The following is an 18,071-nucleotide window of genomic DNA, read 5'->3' as shown; positions in this document are numbered from 1 at the left end:
TTCACCAGAGAAAATAAAAATCTTCCACTTCAGTTCTCTATTTCACAAAGACAAAAAGAAATTTAAAGTACACGTCTAACATTTTCGGTGAAAGATAGAAAAAGTAATACCAGACTTGTGAATATTTTCACGGAAAATAAAAAGTTCTAGTTCAATATACAATTTCCTCACTGAAGTCACGGACAGATAAAGTTATCTTCTGACTTTTACCAAATAAAACGCTTCAATTCTAATTTAACAATAGAAAATAAAAATCTTCAACTTCAGTTCTATATTTCACAAAGACATAAATAAATTAAAAGTACAATTCTAAATTTTTCTATGGAAGATTGAAAAAGTAATACCATACCTGTGAATATTTTCCTGGAAGATAAAAAGTTCTAGTTCAATTTGCAAGATCCTCAACGAAGTGAAGAAAGGTTCAAGTTCTCTAATGAATTTTACTAAAGAACAAAATTCAATTATACGTTCACAATACAAAATAAAAATAGTCCTATTCAGTTATTTATTTCACAAAGACATAAAGAAATTTAAAGTTCAATTCTATATTTTTAGGTGGAAGAGAGAAAAAGTAATACACACCCTGAGAATATATTAAATTTCGAGCAAATGTTATATTTCACTTTTCAGTTTCCTCAACGAAGTGAATAAAAGTTCAAGTTCTCTTCTGAATTTTACCAAAGAATAAAATTCAATTCTAATTTCACCAGAGAAAATAAAAATCTTCCACTTCAGTTCTCTATTTCACAAAGACATAAATAAATTTAAAGTTCAATTCTAAATTTTTAGGAGGAAGATAGAAAAAGTAATACCATACTTGTGAATATTTTCCCGGAAGATAAAAAGTTCTAGTTCAATTTACAATTTCCTCAATGAAGTCAAGGAAAGTTCAAGTTCTCTTCTGAATTTTACCAAAGAACAAATTCAATTCTAATTTCACCAGAGAAAACAAAAATCTTCCACTTCAGTTCTTTATTTCACAAAGACATAAAGAAATTTAAAGTTCAATTCTAAATTTTTCGGTGGAAGATAGAAAAAGCAATACCATACTTGTGAATATTTTCCCGGAAAATAAAAAGTTCTAGTTCAATTTACAATTTCCTCCATGAAGTCAAGGAAAGTTCAAGTTCTCTTCTGAAGTTTACCTCAGAAAACAAGTCACGTCGTATTTCACCAGATAAAAAAAATATCGACCACTACAGGACTCTAATACACCAATACATAAAGAAATTTAAAGTTCAATTCTAATTTTTCGGTGGAAGATAGAAAAAGGAATACCATAACTGTGATTATATTCCCGGACAATAAAAAGTTCTTGTTCATTTTACCATTTCCTCAACGAAGTGAAGAAATGTTCAAGTTCTCTTCTGAATTTTACCAAAGAACAAAATTCAATTCTAATTTCACCAGAGAAAATAAAAATCTTCCACTTCAGTTATCTATTTCACAAAGACATAATGAAATTTAAAGTACAATTCTAAATTTTTCGGTGGAAGATAGAAAAATTAATACCATACATGTGATTATTTTCACGGAATATAAAAAGTTCTAGATCAATATAAAATTTTCTCAACGAAGTCAAGGAAAGTTCAAGTTCTCTTCTGAATTTTAATAAAGAACAAAATTAAATTCTAATTTCACCAGAGAAAATAAAAATATTCCACTTCAGTTCTCTATTTCACAAAGACATAAATAAATTTAAAGTTCAATTATAAATTTTTCGGTGGAAGATATAAAAAGTAATACAATACTTGTGAATATTTCCCCGGAAGATAAAAAGTTCTAGTTCAATTTACATTTTCCTCAATGAAGTCAAGGAAATTTCAAGTTCTCTTCTGAATTTTACTAAAGAACAAATTCAATTCTAATTTCACCAGAGAAAATAAAAATCTTCCACTTCAGTTCTTTATTTCACAAAGACATAAAGAAATTTAAAGTACAATTCTAATTTTTCGGTGGAAGATAGAAAAAGCAATACCATACCTGTGAATATTTTCCCGGAAAATAAAAAGTTCTAGTTCAATTTACAATTTCCTCAACGAAGTGAAGAAAAGTTCAAGTTCTCTTCTGAATTTTACTAAAGAACAAAATTCAATTCTAATTTCACCAGAGAAAATAAAAATATTCCACTTCAGTTCTCTATTTAAAAAATACATAAATTAAATTAAATTTAAATTATTAATTTTTCGGTGGAAGATAGAAAAAGTAATACCATACCTGTGAATATTTTCACGGAAGATAAAAAGTTCTAGTTCAATTTAAAATTTTCTCAATGAAGTCAAGGAAAGTTCAAGTTCTCTTCTGAATTTTAATAAAGAACAAAATTCAATTCTAATTTCACCAGAGACCATAAAAATCTTCCACTTCAGTTCTATATTTCACAAAGACATATATAAATTTAAAGTTCAATACTAAATTTTTCGGTGGAAGATAGAAAAAGTAATACCATACCTGTGAATATTTTCAAGGACTATAAAAAGTTCTAGTTCAATTTAAAATTTTCTCAACGAAGTCAAGGAAAGTTCAAGTTCTCTTCTGAATTTTCTCAATGAACACACTTAAATTCTAATTTCACCAGAGAAAATAAAAATCTTCCACTTCATTTCATTATTTCTAAAATACATAAAGAAATTCAAATTTCAATTATAAAATTTTAGCTTGAAGATAGAAAAATTAATACCATACATGTGATTATTTTCACGGAAGATAAAAAGTTCTAGTTCAATTTAAAATTTTCTCAACGAAGTCAAGGAAAGTTCAAGTTCTCTTCTGAACTTTACCAAAGAACACGCTTCAATTCTAAATTTTTCAGAGAAAATAAAAATCCTACACTTCAGTTCTTTATTTCACAAAGACATAAAGAAATTTAAAGTTCAATTCTAATTTTTCGGTGGGTTATTGAAAATTAATGCCATACTTGTGATTATTTTTACGGAAGATAAAAAGTTCTACTTCAATTTTAAATGTCCACGGAAGATAAAAAGTTCTACTTCAACTTGCTATTATCTTTTTGAAAACACACAAACTCAGAAAAAATGCTCAATGTTCCTTTAGTACCTATGCAATTAGACTAAAAATGAAGATATTTATGCAGAGTTTCAACTCGTTATGGCTAAGTTTGCTAAAAACAAGCTATTTTCTTGCGAAAACACACAAAATCAGAAAAAAATATTCAATGTTCCTTAAGCACCTTCTAATTTAGGCTTAAATGAAGATATTTATGCAGAGTTTCAACTCGATATGGATAAGTTTGCTAAAAACAAGCTATTTTCTTGCGAAAACACACGAAATCAGAAAAAATATTGTTAGGTTATTTTAAGTTAGATTAGGTTAGGTTAGCCGACGGCCGCGCGCATATCGGTGACGTTAGGTTAGATTAAGTTCGGTTAGAGGAAGTTAGGAGCGGCCAGGTTCGCCGACGAACGCCCGCGTCCGTAGGCTAACCTAGCCTAACCTAACTTAATCTAACCTAACTTAATCTAACCTAACTTAACCTATATGCGCGCGTACGTAGGCTAACCTAACCTAATCTAACTTAACCTAACCTCACAATATTTTTTCTGATTTCGTGTGTTTTCGCAAGAAAATAGCTTGTTTTTAGCAAACTTAGCCATATAGAGTTGAAACCCTGCATAAATATCTTCATTTAAGCCTAATTGCGTAGGTGATTAAGGAACATTGAAAATTTTTTCTGAGTTTGTGTGTTTTCGCAAGAAAATAGCTTGTTTTTAGCAAACTTAGCCATAGCGAGTTGAAACTCTGCATAAATATCTTCATTTTTAGTCTAATTGCATAGGTACTAAAGGAACATTGAGCATTTTTTCTGAGTTTGCGTGTTTTCACAAAGATAATAGCAAGTTGAACTAGACCTTTTTATCTTCCGGGGGAAATTTAAAATTGAATTAGAACTTTTTATCTTTCGTAAAAATAATCACAAGTATGGCATTAATTTTCAATAACCCACCGAAAAATTAGAATTGAACTTTAAATTTCTGTATGTCTTTGTGAAATAAAGAACTGAAGTGTAAGATTTTTATTTTCTCTGAAAAAATTAGAATTGAATCGTGTTCTTTGGTAAAGTTCAGAAGAGAACTTGAACTTTCCTTGACTTCGTTGAGAAAATTTTAAATTGAACTAGAACTTTTTATCTTCCGTGAAAATATTCACAAGTATGGTATTAATTTTTATATCTACCACATAAAATTATATAATTTAACATTTAATTTCTTTCTGTCAGGTCTGAATAAGGCACTGTAGTTGATTATTTCCGTTATATCTGGAGAAATGATACTTGAATAGTTTTCAATGATAAAATTCATAAGAAACATAGATCGTTACGTTAAGTAATTGAGAAAGTTTGATATTGAAATAGAACATTTTATCTTCCGTGAAAATATTCACAGGTATGGTATTACTTTTTCTATCTTCCACCGAAAAATTTATAATTGAACTTTAAATTTCTTTATGTCTTTGTGAAATATAGAACTGAATTTGAAGATTTTTATTTTCTCTGTTGAAATTAGAATTGAATTTTGTTCTTTAGTAAAATTAAGAAGAGAACTTTAACTGTAATTGACTTAGTTGAGAAAATTTTAAATTGAACTAGAACTTTTTATCTTCCGTGAAAATATTCACAGGTATGGTATTACTTTTTCTATCTTCCACCGAAAAATTTATACTTGAACTTTAAATTTCTTTATGTCTTTGTGAAATAGAGAACTGAAGTGGAAGATTTTTATTTTCTCTGGTGAAATTAGTATTGAATTTTGTTCTTTAGTAAAATTCAGAAGAGAACTTGAACTTTTCTTCACTTCGTTGAGGAAATTGTAAATTGAACTAGAACTTTTTATTGTCCGGGAAAATATTAACAGATATTGTCTTTCTTTTTCTATCTTCCACAGAAAAATTAGAATTGTACTTTAAATTTCTTTATGTCTTTGTGAAATAAAGAACTGAAGTGGAAGATTTTTATTTTCTCTGGTGAAATTAGAATTGAATTTTTTCTTTAGTAAAATTATTACGAGAACATGAAATTTCCTTTACTTAATTGAGGAAACTGTAAATTGAACTAGAACTTTTTATCTTCCGGGAAAATATTCACAAGCATGGTATTACTTTTTCTATCTACCACAGAAAAATTTAGAATTGAACTTTAAATTTATTTATGTCTTTGTGAAATAGAGAACTGAAGTTGAAGATTTTTATTTTCTCTGGTGAAATTAGAATTGAATTTTGTTCTTTAGTAAAATTCAGAAGAGAACTTGAACTTTCCTTGACTTCATTGAGAAAATTTTAAATTGAACTAGAAATTTTTATCTTCCGTGAAAATAATCACAGGTATGGTATTACTTTTTCTATCTTCCACCGAAAAATTTAGAATTGTACTTTAAATTTCTTTATGTCTTTGTGAAATATAGAACTGAAGTGGAAGATTTTTATTTTCTCTGGTGAAATTAGAATTGAATTTTGTTCTTTAGTAAAATTCAGAAGAGAACTTGAACCTTTCTTAACTTCTTTGAGGAAATTTAAAATTGAACTAGAACTTTTTATGTTCCGTGAAAATAGTCACAGGTCCGCTATTACTTTTTCTATCTTCCACCGAAAAATTTAGAATTGTACTTTAAATTTCTTTATGTCTTTGTGAAATAGAGAACTGAAGTGGAAGATTTTTATTTTCTCTGGTGAAATTAGAATTGAAATTTGTTCTTTGGTAAAATTCAGAAGAGAACTTGAACTTTCCTTGACTTCTTTGAGGAAATTGTAAATTGAACTAGAACTTTTTATTTTCCGGGGAAAATATTCACTAGTATGGTATTGCTTTTTCTATCTTCCACCGAAAAATTTAGAATTGTACTTTAAATTTCTTTATGTCTTTGTTAAATAATGAACTGAAGTGGAAGATTTTTGTTTTCTCTGGTGAAATTAGAATTGAATTTTTTTCTTTGGTAAAATTCAGAAGAGAACTTGAACTTTCCTTGACTTCTTTGATGAAATTGTAAATTGAACAAGAAATTTTTATCTTCCGGGAAAATATTCATAAGTATGGTATTAATTTTTCTATCGTCCTCCTAAAAATTTATAATTGAACTTTAAATTTCTTTATGTATTTTTGAAATAGGGAACATAAGTGGAAGATTTTTATTTTCTCTGGTGAAATTAGAATTGAATTTTGTTCTTTAGTAAAATTCAGAAGAGACCTTGAACTTTTCTTCACTTCGTTGTGGACACTGTCAAGTGAACTAGAACTATTTATCTTCAGGGAAAATATTCACAAGTATGGTAATACTTTTTCTATCTTCCACCGAAAAATTTAGAATTGAACTTTGAATTTCTTTATGTCTTTGTGAAATAAAGAACTGAAGTGGAAGATTTTTATTTTCTCTGGTGAAATTAGAATTGATTATTGTTCTTTAGTAAAATTCAGAAGAGAACTTGAACCTTTCTTCACTTCTTTGAGGAACTTGCAAATTGAACTAGAACTTTTTTTCTTACGTGAAAATATTCACAGGTATGGTATTACTTTTTCTATCTTACATAGAAAAATTTAGAATTGAACTTTAAATTTCTTTATGTCTTTTTGAAATAGAGAACTTAAGTGGAAGATTTTTGTTTTCTCTGGTGAAATTAGAATTGAAGCGTGTTCTTTGGTAAAATTCAGAAGAGAACTTGAACTTTCCTTGACTTCGGTGAGGAAACTATAAATTGAACTAGAACTTTTTATCTTCCGTGAAAATATTCACATGTCTGGTATTACTTTTTCTATCTTCCACCGAAAAATTTAGAATTGAACTTTAAATTTCTTTATGTCTTTGTGAAATAGAGAACTGAAGTGGAAGATTTTTATTTTCTCTGTTGAAATTAGAATTGAATTTTGTTCTTTGGTAAAATTCAGAAGAGAACTTGAACCTTACTTGACTTCGTTGAGGAAATTATAAATTGAACTAGAACTTTTTATTTTCCGGGAAAATATTCACATGTATGATATTGCTTTTTCTATCTTCCACCGAAAAATTTAGAATTGTACTTTAAATTTCTTTATGTCTTTGCGAAATAAAGAACTGAAGTGGAAGATTTTTGTTTTCTCTGAAAAATTAGAATTGAATTTTATTCTTTGGTAAAATTCAGAAGAGAACTTGAACTTTCCTTGACTTCATTGACGAAACTGTAAATTGAACTAGAACTTTTTATCGTCCGGGGAAATATTCACAAGTATGGTATTACTTTTTCTATCTTCCACCGAAAAATTTAGAATTGAACTTTAAATTTCTTTATGTCTTTGTGAAATAAAGAACTGAAGTGGAAGATTTTTATTTTATCTGGTGAAATTAGAATTGAATTTTGTTCTTTAGTAAAATTCATAAGAAAACTTGAACCTTTCTTCACTTCGTTGAGGAAATTGTAAATTGAACTAGAACTTTTTATTTTCCGGGAAAATATTCACATGTATGGTATTGCTTTTTCTATCTTCCACCGAAAAATTTAGAATTGTACTTTAAATTTCTTTATGTCTTTTTGAAATAAAGAACTGAAGTGGAAGATTTTTGTTTTCTCTGAAAAAATTAGAATTGAAGCGTGTTCTTTGGTAAAATTCAGAAGAGAACTTTAACTTTCCTTGACTTCATTGAGGAAACTGTAAATTGAACTAGAACTTTTTATCTTCCGGGAAAATATTCACAAGTATGGTAGTGCTTTTTCTATCTTCCACCGAAAAATTTAGAATTGAACTTTAAATTTCTTTATGTCTTTGTGAAATAGAGAACTGAAGTGGAAGATTTTTATTTTCTCTGGTGAAATTAGAATTGAATTTTGTTCTTTAGTAAAATTCAGAAGAGAACTTGAACTTTCATTGACTTCATTGAGGAAAATTTAAATTGAACTAGAACTTTTTATATTCCGGGAAAATATTCACAAGTATGGTATTTCTTTTTCTATCTTCCACATAAAAATTTATAATTGTACTTTAAATTTCTTTATTTCTTTGAGAAATAAAGAACTGAAGTGGAAGATTTTTGTTTTCTCTGAAAAAATTAGAATTGAAGCGTGTTCTTTGGTAAAATTCAGAAGAGAACTTGAACTTTCATTGACTTCATTGAGGACACTGTAAATTGAACGAGAACTTTTTATCTTCCGGGAAAATATTCACAAGTATGGTATTGCTTTTTCTATCTTCCACCGAAAAATTTAGAATTGAACTTTAAATTTCTTTATTTCTTTGAGAAATAAAGAACTGAAGTGGAAGATTTTTGTTTTCTCTGGAGAAATTAGAATTGGAGCACGTTCTTTGGTAAAATTCAGAAGAAAACTTGAACTTTTTTTATCTTCTGCGAAAAATTTGGAACATTATTTTAAATTTTTCATCTCTTAGAGACAGATATTAAATAAAGTGTAAAATTTTTATATTATTTTTAAAATTATAATTTATTAAAAAATAATTTCTTTTTCATTGATAAATTGGGTGAAAAAGATAAGTACTTCAAGTTGGAAAATGGGTTTAGGAGGGACATTATGAAAGGAACTTGTTCTAAAAGGATATAATAAAGCAATAAAATGTGTTAAAAATGGAGAGGGGGTTCTTGGGTGGGGGCGGGGGAGGGCGTTTGGGGATCCAGGGGCCATTGTGGGGTGGAGGGGCCATATGGGCGCCTGTGGGGGCCTTTGGGGACCGGGGTGAGCCGGGGGGGGTGTGGGGAGGGTCTTTGCACGGCTGAGAGTGTCCTTGAGGACCGACTGGTCCTTTAGGAGCCCGTTGGACCTTTGAGGACCGGGTGAGGGCCTTTGGGGGTCCGGGGAGCCCTTGCGCACCGATTGGGCCCGTTGGGTCCCGGTGGGTCCGTTGGGGGTTTGGGCGACCCTTGAGGACCTAGGGAGGACCTTTGGGGTCCGGGGGACCCTGTGGGGTCCGGTGGGCCCTTTGGGAGCCCGGTGGACCTTTGGGGACCAGGTGAGGGCCTTTAGGGGTCCGGGGGGTCCTTTGGACGCCTGGGGGACCTTTGGGGACCGGAGGCTTCCTTCGGGGTGGGGGTAGAGCACTCGGGGCCCGGGGGGTGCCCTGGGAGCCCGGGGAGGGCCTGTGGAGACCGGTGGAGGGCTTTTGGGGATCTGGTGGACCTGTGGGGACCGGTGAGGGCCGGGGGGGGGGCTCGGGTATGGTCTTTTTAGGGGCTGGGGCCCTTTGGGTGCCTGGTGGACCTTTGGGACCGGGCGTGGGCCTTTGGGGACTGGTGGAGGACCTTGGGGGGCACGGGTCTGGCCTTTTTTGGGTCTGGGGGCCTTTGGGTGCCTGGTGGACCGTTGGGCCCGGGAGAGGGCCTTTGGGGACTGGTGGAGGACCTTTGGGGGTCCGGGGGGGTCCTTGAGCACGGATTGGTCCCTTTGGGGCCCGGTGGGTCCGTTGGGGGTCTGGGGGCCCTTTGGGTGCCCGGTGGACCTTGGGGGACCGGGGGCGGGCCTTTGGGAGCAGGGGGGACCTGTGAGGACCGGAGGCTTCGGTCGGGGGAGGGGTAGTGCACTCGGGGCCCGGTGGGTACCCTGGGGGCCCGTTGCGGACCGGCGGCTTCCTTCGGGGTTGGGGTCGTGCAATCGGGGCCCTTTGGGAGCCCGGGGCGCCGGGGGTGGGCCTTTGGGGACCGGTGGAGGGCTTTTGGGGATCTGGTGGACCTTTGGGGACCGGGGGGGAGGGCTTTTGGGGTTCTGGTGGACCTTGGGGGCCGGGGGCGGGCTTTGGGGTGTCTGGTGGACCTTTGGGGACCGGGGAGGACCTTTGGGGCTCGGGTATGGCCTTTTTAGGGTCTGGGGCCCTTTGGGTGCCTGGGGACCTTTGGGGACTGGGTGAGGGTCTTTGGGGGTCCGGGGGGGGGTCCTTTGGAAGCCCAGAGAACCTTTGAGGACCGGTGGCTTCCTTCGGGGATGTGGTAGGGGGATCGGAACCTTTGGGAGTTTGGGGGGCTTTGAGGACCGGGGGCTTCCTTCGGGGTTGGGGTAGGAGGATTGGAACCCTTTGGGGTTGGGTTAGAGGACCTCACAACACTGTTCAAATGAAACTTGTGTATTATAACGACCACACTCAAAACCTCCTCCAAAATCTCTTCAAAAATCTTCTTTTAAAATGTCTCTATCTGTTTCACCGAAATAGTTCCATAACCTGTCTAAAACTGTTTCGCCCAAATAATCCCTAAACGCAAATTCAGCGTGTTCCTATGTTATTGGCATCTCTGCGTCAATGCATTTCAAATTATATGGAAACCTTTTCGCGCGCGAAAACAATTCATCGCTAAGATGTTTCTTGCCTAATTGTTTCCATGGCCTGTGGTTATTAATATCCTTTGGAGTTCGACCAGTAGAACTGTTCCCGAGGCAAAGACATTAATGATTTTGGATCTATTCCTGGAGAAATGTTTCTAGGCTAAAATTTTTAAAGTCTGACAGATGATGTCATTGATTGATTGATCTGTCAAGAAAGGGAAATTTAAAGTCTGATAGATGATGTCATTGATTGATTGATCTGTCAAGAAAGGGAAATTAATTTGTTGTTTCTAAGGGGAATTATTGATTCAAGATATGTGAATTGAGGTCGACAGCACAGGTGTTCTGACTCGTGACAGCACCACGTGGTTTATGGTTTTCCAAGTGAGAAACTCGTGACAGGACCACGTGGTTTATGGTTTTCCAAGTGAGAAAGTTCCTGTTTTTAAAATTCTCACTTGGAAAACCATGAATTTTTAAAATTCTAAATTGAAATAACATGAATTTTCAAATTATAACTTCAAAATCCATAAAAACAGAAAGAAATCTGACAAACTACATGGTTTTTCTAGAGAGAATTTTAAAATTCATGGTTTTTCAAGTGAGAATTTGAAAAATTCATGGTTTTTCAAGTGAGAATTTCATCTGTTTTTTCATTCTCACTGAGAAAACCATAAACCACGTGGTCATCGTGGGAGTCAATAAGGCCATTCTACTGGCTTTATAGTCTAAAGACCAACTAAATATACCCGTGGGACTGACAAAACCTCCCACAACTCCCAGGGAAAGGGATGTAAGTTTTGCAAGTTACTCATTGTTAACATATAAGGTTTTTATGAAAGGGGTGGTCGTATAAACTTTGGAGGAGGCTTATTCAATTAGAAATCAAAAGTTATGGTTCCCTTTGTAAGATTCAAAAGTGATCAGAAGGCAACCCCTTGCCCAAAGCGCCCTTTTTCCCCCAAATGTATCCGATCGAAATTTTGAGATAACCATTTTGTTCAAGACAGTCCATATGTCAAATAACTATGGCTCCGTGGTTGCCCCCCCCCCCCGCCCCAGGGGCAAAGGCTGTAAGTTATGCAAGCTACCTATTGTTAACATGAAAGGAGTTTTAGTGGAAAAGATGGAGTGTTTGATCTTGGGTCTCCAAAAAGACTTAGGGTATTAAGGTGAAACTTTGAGAAAATATAGAGACGGTTCCGAACAGAATCCAGCACTTTGTGCTAGATGGTTGTAAAAAACGATTACCAGCAATATATAAAGAACAACTGAGGGAATTAAGTTTTAAACATTTAAGTAATGTTAAGGACCCTCTCCGTACCCTTTTTAGGTGCCTGCTCTACTAAATCAAAATGTTATACTAAATCAAAAGACACTATGTGTATCCAGTTTATCAAAAAGGAGGATCTGCAATATTTTCAGAACGACTGAGGGTATTAAATTGAAACTTTCTAGATACGTTAAGAGAGATGTTGAAAGTGGTTGGAGTGCTGTCAGCTACCTCCCATGCCTTTTTTAGTTACGCTCCCTCAGAAAAATTTAATCAAAATTTTGAAATAGCCATTTTGTTCAACATAATCTAAAGATCAAATAACTATTCCTATGGGGATGACATGACCCCCTACAGCTTTTGAGAGGGATGCCAAATACAATAAAAAATATTGTTTGCGTGCTGATTGTCAAAAGAGCGTATCAGCAATATCTAAGAAACAGGGGAGAGTATAAAATTGAAATTTCAGGGGTTTTTGCAAAGCTATCGGAAGGTAGCCAGCCCTTCTTTCCCTTTTCAGATGCTCCCTTCCCTTATCAATGATCAAATTTTTTGATCATTTATGTGTTGAAAAAAAACTTTGATGTTGAAATGGGAGATGTTGAAACACTTGAAACGTTGCCAGTAAAAATGGACAGAAATTAATAAAAAACTTTACCTTACCTTAATTACCTTAATTCGCACTTCGGAGCAAATTAAGGTCCATACTGGATCTGTTGTGCTCCGGGTCAATGATGGCAAAAAATTTGTCACTGTGTTAGGGCCCAGTGACACGCAATAGGAGAGGTCTGCTGGAGAGATGCAATTTAAGCCCACTCGGTAGCAGTGGCCACGAGGTAGGTATGGCCTGTAAAGACCATTCTCAGTGGTATAGAGCTGACACCGCCGCACAACAGCAACTTCGGATCGAGTATGCGAGATGGTTGGGTATGACAAGTGGCATCAGCCTTCTAGCAAGACACTCGTTATGATAAAGTTGGCATCAGTCAGTAGTTGAGTGGGACGGACAGTCCCACTCATATTTCCATGGCTTGTTATTCCATTCCTTGTCAAGTCTGGACTTGAAGGACGCAGCCGTAGGTGCAGTCATCGTTTCAGCTTGAAGGCTATTCCAATCGTTGACAACACGCTCGGAGAAGAAGTGTTGCCGCGTTCGTGTTTTGACAAAACGTTTTGGCAGCTTATGTGAGTGTCTTCTTGTATGGTGCTGACTTGAATGTTTGGTAAAGAGGGGGTTATTTGGTTGTGCGTTATACTTGTAGGTCAGCATCATATCACCACGGTGGCATCTGAAGACGAGTGTTGGCAGCTGCATGCGTTCCAGTCTCTTGTTGTACGGGAGATCTCGTAGGCCAGCTATGCACTTCGCGGCATGTCTCTGAACTCCTTTAATTAGACTGGTATCATTCTTATAAGAAGCGAAGGTGAGACAAGTACCAAAATCCAAAACGGGTCTAACTATAGCCTTATAGAGTCTTAGAAAGACTTTATAGGAGCGACTGATTATAGTACATTTGGGGAGACCAAGGCTTGAATTTGCTTTTGAAACTGCTTGTTGCCAGTGGCCGTGGAACTTCAGTTGTTCATCTATCAGCACTCCTAGTTCTGTTTCTTCGGGACATGTCTTTAGTACTAAGCTAGCCAGTGAATTGGGATTGGACATGTTGTACTGGTGATCGGGGTTGTTGCTTCCAAAGGGAAGGGCACTGCACTATAATGCGTTTAATTCAATTAGCCAGTCTTGTGCCAATGTTTGGATTTTAAGAAGGTTACGTTGCAGACTTTGGTGGTTTGCAGGCTCAAACGGCGTGGAGTCGTTAGCCTAGAGAGCGATGTTGTTTTCTGTTCCGTTCATCATATCGTTGATGTATATAAGGAATAGGGTAGGGCCCAAAACAGTACCTTGGGGGACTCCGCTTACAACATCACATGGTTCGGAGAAGACCTTGTCGCCATTAGTTGTGAAGAGTCAAACCTGCTGACTCCGACCAGTCAAAAATTCCATGACCCAATCGACCACGTCCGAGTGGGTACCTGCTGCTGAAAGTTTCAATCTGAGACGGTTTTGTGGTACCTTGTCGAAAGCCTTGGCTAGGTCCAGTAAAATCAGGTGCGCAGGGATTCCTTTCTCCAGGTGATCTGTTATGGTGCTGTATGTCTCAAGGAGATTGGTCTCAACCGATTTTCCTGGCAGAAATCCGTGCTGGTCGGGGGAAAGTATATTATTATTATGGAAATGTGTCAAAATTTCAGCATTCACAATCCGCTCAAGGGTTTTTGCCACCGCTGAGGTCAGACTGATGGGTCTGTAGTTTATGGCTTTGGTGCGGTCACCTTTCTTCAATATTGGGGTGACATGGGTCAACTTCCAGTCTTTGGGTACCTTTTTGAGTCAAGCAACAGTTGGAATATATTGCACAGTGGTTGTGCAATTTCTTTGGCAGGCTCCTTCAATAGTCTTGGGTGCAAGTTATCACGACTGACGGACTTATTGACATCTAGCGCTTCAAGTCGCTTTTGGACGATAGGGGGGAGAGTAGAATAGGTGGCATCGGGTTAGGGATGTCGTATGATGGGCTATGAGGAAGAGCACTATCTGGTTCATAGGTGAAAACCGACGCAAACAGCCTGTTTAGGAGTTCGGTGATGTTCTTCAAGGTGGTCACTGCCTTGCAATGATCTGCACTTAGTGCTTTTACTGACCGCCTGCCGTGGTCCCTACTTGATAAGTACTTCCAGAACTTCTTTGGGTTATTCTTACTATCATCAACTAGCTTGGACTTGTACCGTGCATAAAGTTGCTTAGTTAGGCTTCTTAGTTTGTTTCGAGCTTTCGCAAACTTTTGGTAGTGTTCTTCCTTCCCTCCTTTATTGTACTTTCTCCAGTTTCTTTCCTTGCGTATCTCGGGTCATGAAAGGCAGTGTTTTGGGCTTTGGCGTGAGTTTTACTGATGTGTGTTTTTTTTTAAGTGTAAGTAGCTTGTCCTTTAGGTTAGACCATTGTTGGTCGACGTCCCCTTGAAGTACAGGTGACCAAACTACGCCTTCCAGCTCTTTTCTGATCGCCCCGTAGTCTACATAAGTTTTCCTTATGTAATCATTTTTTATCTTACAAAATGACACATTCACTTCTAGGATTAGATGATTGCTCTTTCCAAGAGGAGGTAAGTAATTTATGTTCTGAAGCTGGTCTTTATCCCGTAAGAACACTAGGTCCAGTAGAGTCGGTCTCTGGAAAAGCCGGCCTCTAGTAGCTTGTTTGACAATCTGGTAGAGATTAAGGTCGTAAAGGCAGTCTGTGAATAGATTCGTGCTTCTGCTTCTGTTCGTAAGTACAGGGCTATACGGATATCCTTCCTTCCATATGAGGTCAGGAAAGTTGAAGTCACCAGCTATAAAAAGGTTCCCCGTGTAATTCATAGTTGCTTTATGCAGCATTGTTGCTATTGTCCGCTCGGTTTCTTGGCAATCTGAGGCAGATGGGCTTCTGTAAATACAGCCTACTCTGGTTATTACTCCACCGCCGTCATCACATAGGTCGAACCATAAAGATTCGACAAATTTTGAGTTACCTGGGAGACATAATGATTGTATACTATAACATGTCTTGAATAGCGCCAACGTACCACGCCTGCATTCTGAAGACTGTAGGTTTGACATGACACCATACCCTGGAATCTTAACATGGGAATCTTCGAGCCTGTTTCTACTGGACTTGGGACAAACCTCAGTCAAGAGGACCAGATCATAATTTTTGGAATAAATTACGGATTTTCAATTTGTTAGGAAGTTGGTCGACGTTAGTAATTAGAGCATAAAAATCTGCTCTAATTACTTTCTTTTCGATTTTTTTTTAACTTAAAACCAGCAGAAATAAGTTTCAATAATAATTGAAACTAAAAACGACCAGAAATACGATTAAGGCATAAATAAAATCCAGAACAAACAGAAACAATACAAACCATCATAGCAATGATACAGATAACAGATAATAATTTAAATGAATAAATAAGTCTTAAAACGAGCAAAAATTGTAGTGAATATTCAAGTCAAAATTAATAAAAAATCACTAAAAAATGGAGTTTGGCTACTACCCCTTCCCTCCCCCGTAACTATAAAACTAAAGCTTATTGTGTCATTTGTGCTTTGCAGAAAACGAATTGTATCGCAAATATTTTCTTTTATATTTACACCTTTGAAAAGTAATAATAAAATTACAGTGAAACAAATCTTGAGTCCCTAAGCTTTCAGCACTTAATATCATAATATATCAAATATTCACTTTATTTTTATTAGTTCTTTCTAAGGACTGCTCAGGATACATGTAGGTTTAAATGTGATTTCCTGTGATAAGATTTCCCCCATCTTTTGTACTCCGTCTTTGTGTATTTTGTTGTTGTTAGATGGATCAGAAATAAATATATAAGAACCTAATTGTGATAACTATTGATTACATGATGGTTTAGCTTTGTTTATGTGATTTTTTTTCCTCTCTTGTACTCTGTCTTCGTATACTGACTGTTATTATTGTTGGATGAATTAGAAACAATCAAAAAGTACATGATTCTGGGGACCATTGATCACATGATCATTCGATTGAATTTCTGATGTGATCATATTTGATTAACCTTGTGATTTTTTTTCTTTTGTACCCCACCTTACTTACTTTTTTTTAAAGTAAAAGGCTGGAAAGTTGACAAAACCGGAAGTGCTGCACAAAGCTGAGAGTTAGCACTACCTAAGTAAAATCGAAATTACTTTCTTATGGTTGATAGATGGGGTTAAAACCGACTTTTCAAGTTGGAAAATTTAAAGATGCGGAAAACCGCGCGGAGGTAATCCCAAACGGATTGGACAATATTTTCATAGTTCATTTACACATTATGGAAATACATGCGGAAATCCGTTCGTATCCTTACGAATGAAGGCCCAGAAATTGCTACATTTTAATGCAAAGTTTTCAAAAAAAGCATCAGTGTGACCTAAGTAGTCAAGATGAGGAGTTCTGTTTCCTTTTTTTATTATTTGATGAGTTATAAATAAGCAAATATTTTAGTTGTTTGTATCAAACCAAGTCCATGGGAAGTAGTTACTTGTACTCCTTAGTCCCAGGCTGTTATCTTTTTGTTGCATCATAACTTCGTAAAACATAATTTCTACAGTTTCGGCTTATTTTAATATTTTCAAATTATTTTCTTTAACCTTTATCTTACTTTGCTACGATAACTCAACCCCATAAAACACGAAAAATTCAAGAAATAAAAATTTAAGAGTAGATAGTATAGAATATTCAAAATCATATATTTTGCATATGTTTAGGAATTATTCCTTCTAATTAAATTTTCAAAAATTCTTATTAATTAAATATTCGAAAATTCCTTCTTTCTTTCATTATTTTATTTTGTCAAACTTTCCCTTTGGCTGCTCAATTTCGTATATGGGGGAGTTTTCCAGAGGAGAATTGTCGAGGGGGATTTTTTGGCCGAGATTTTGTGATAAAAATCAATATTATATTTACCGAATTATCTTATAATAACCAAATTGTGAAATATTACTGAATACAGCATCACCGAAAAGTGCATCCTTAAACACCATTACCAAAAAAATATTGAGCTTCTTATTTTCAATGAATCCCCGTGAAATCCCCGCTCTAGGATTTCGATTTGATGATGATCAAGGGCTTACTCATTTTTGCAAATTTTTAGGCCTACTCATTTTTTCTTAAGTTTGACAATTTGTTTTTTGCTATTCAGTTTTGATAAGTAACTTTAAACTTGTTTAGTTACAAATATCTGAAATAATTTAAAAATATTTTTTTTATGCATCTATTGGCATCATGATTCTGCTTTTAAGTTTCGCTTGTTTTCAAAAGCCTGGTAGAAAATATTGTGTATATTTGGTTGTTCCCAAAGACCAAAATAGGTCAAAAACTGGCACAGTCCGAAGCTAACATAAAAAAGAACAAGAAAATAACTTTCCTGGCTGCCAGTTGAATTGAACGGTTTAAAAGCTCAGAATCCGCCGAAACAACTTCTGTTTCTCGAGAGCTGCTATCACGAATCCAGTGTGAAGCTTCATTATATGGGTCAATAATTAGACATGCAAGTTCACTCTGAAAATAAAAAAAAAGTAATGAGACTTATTATTCAAGCCAAGAAAATTAAGGGTGAAAGGGGTTAGCAAATAAATCATAAACCCTCATACTTTCGAGCTCACCAACCCCTTGTTTGGACAACGTGTGTCAAGAGATTTTAGTGCCAACGTTTTAAAGATGTATTTTAAACGTATTGACTTATTAGACGTATTGATCGTAGATTTTAAAGAACGTTATGAAGAAAATGTATACCAAGAAATTTTGATTGCCTCACACTGCGGTGAGAAACCGAAGAATAATACCTAAAATTTTAAAATACACTTAAAATTGTATAACTATGTACAATTTGGAAGGTGTTTAAAAGGATACCAATGACACCGATTACCAGAAATTAGAGGCTACATTGAGAAACCCTAACAATAATGCCTAAACTATTAGAATACGCGTAAAATTGTGTAACCC

General features: G+C 35.6%; 1 protein-coding gene across 1 annotated transcript in view; it reads right to left on the bottom strand.

The window, feature by feature from the left end:
• LOC148949097 (cytoplasmic dynein 2 heavy chain 1-like) overlaps window positions 1-18,071 on the bottom strand; it is a 336,505-nt gene that overhangs the window by 222,364 nt on the left and 96,070 nt on the right. Inside the window, exon 6 of the mRNA XM_089092625.1 lies at window positions 17,467-17,627. Coding sequence (XP_088948751.1) covers window positions 17,467-17,627 — 161 coding nt within the window. The remainder of the gene's footprint in view (window positions 1-17,466; window positions 17,628-18,071) is intronic.

Source organism: Artemia sp. Qi Xiang Cuo, chromosome 8 (assembly GCF_049724085.1).
Source record: "Artemia sp. Qi Xiang Cuo chromosome 8, ASM4972408v1, whole genome shotgun sequence".
Classification (NCBI taxonomy): domain Eukaryota; kingdom Metazoa; phylum Arthropoda; class Branchiopoda; order Anostraca; family Artemiidae; genus Artemia; species Artemia sp. Qi Xiang Cuo.
This window is presented reverse-complemented; position numbering and strand designations above follow the sequence as displayed.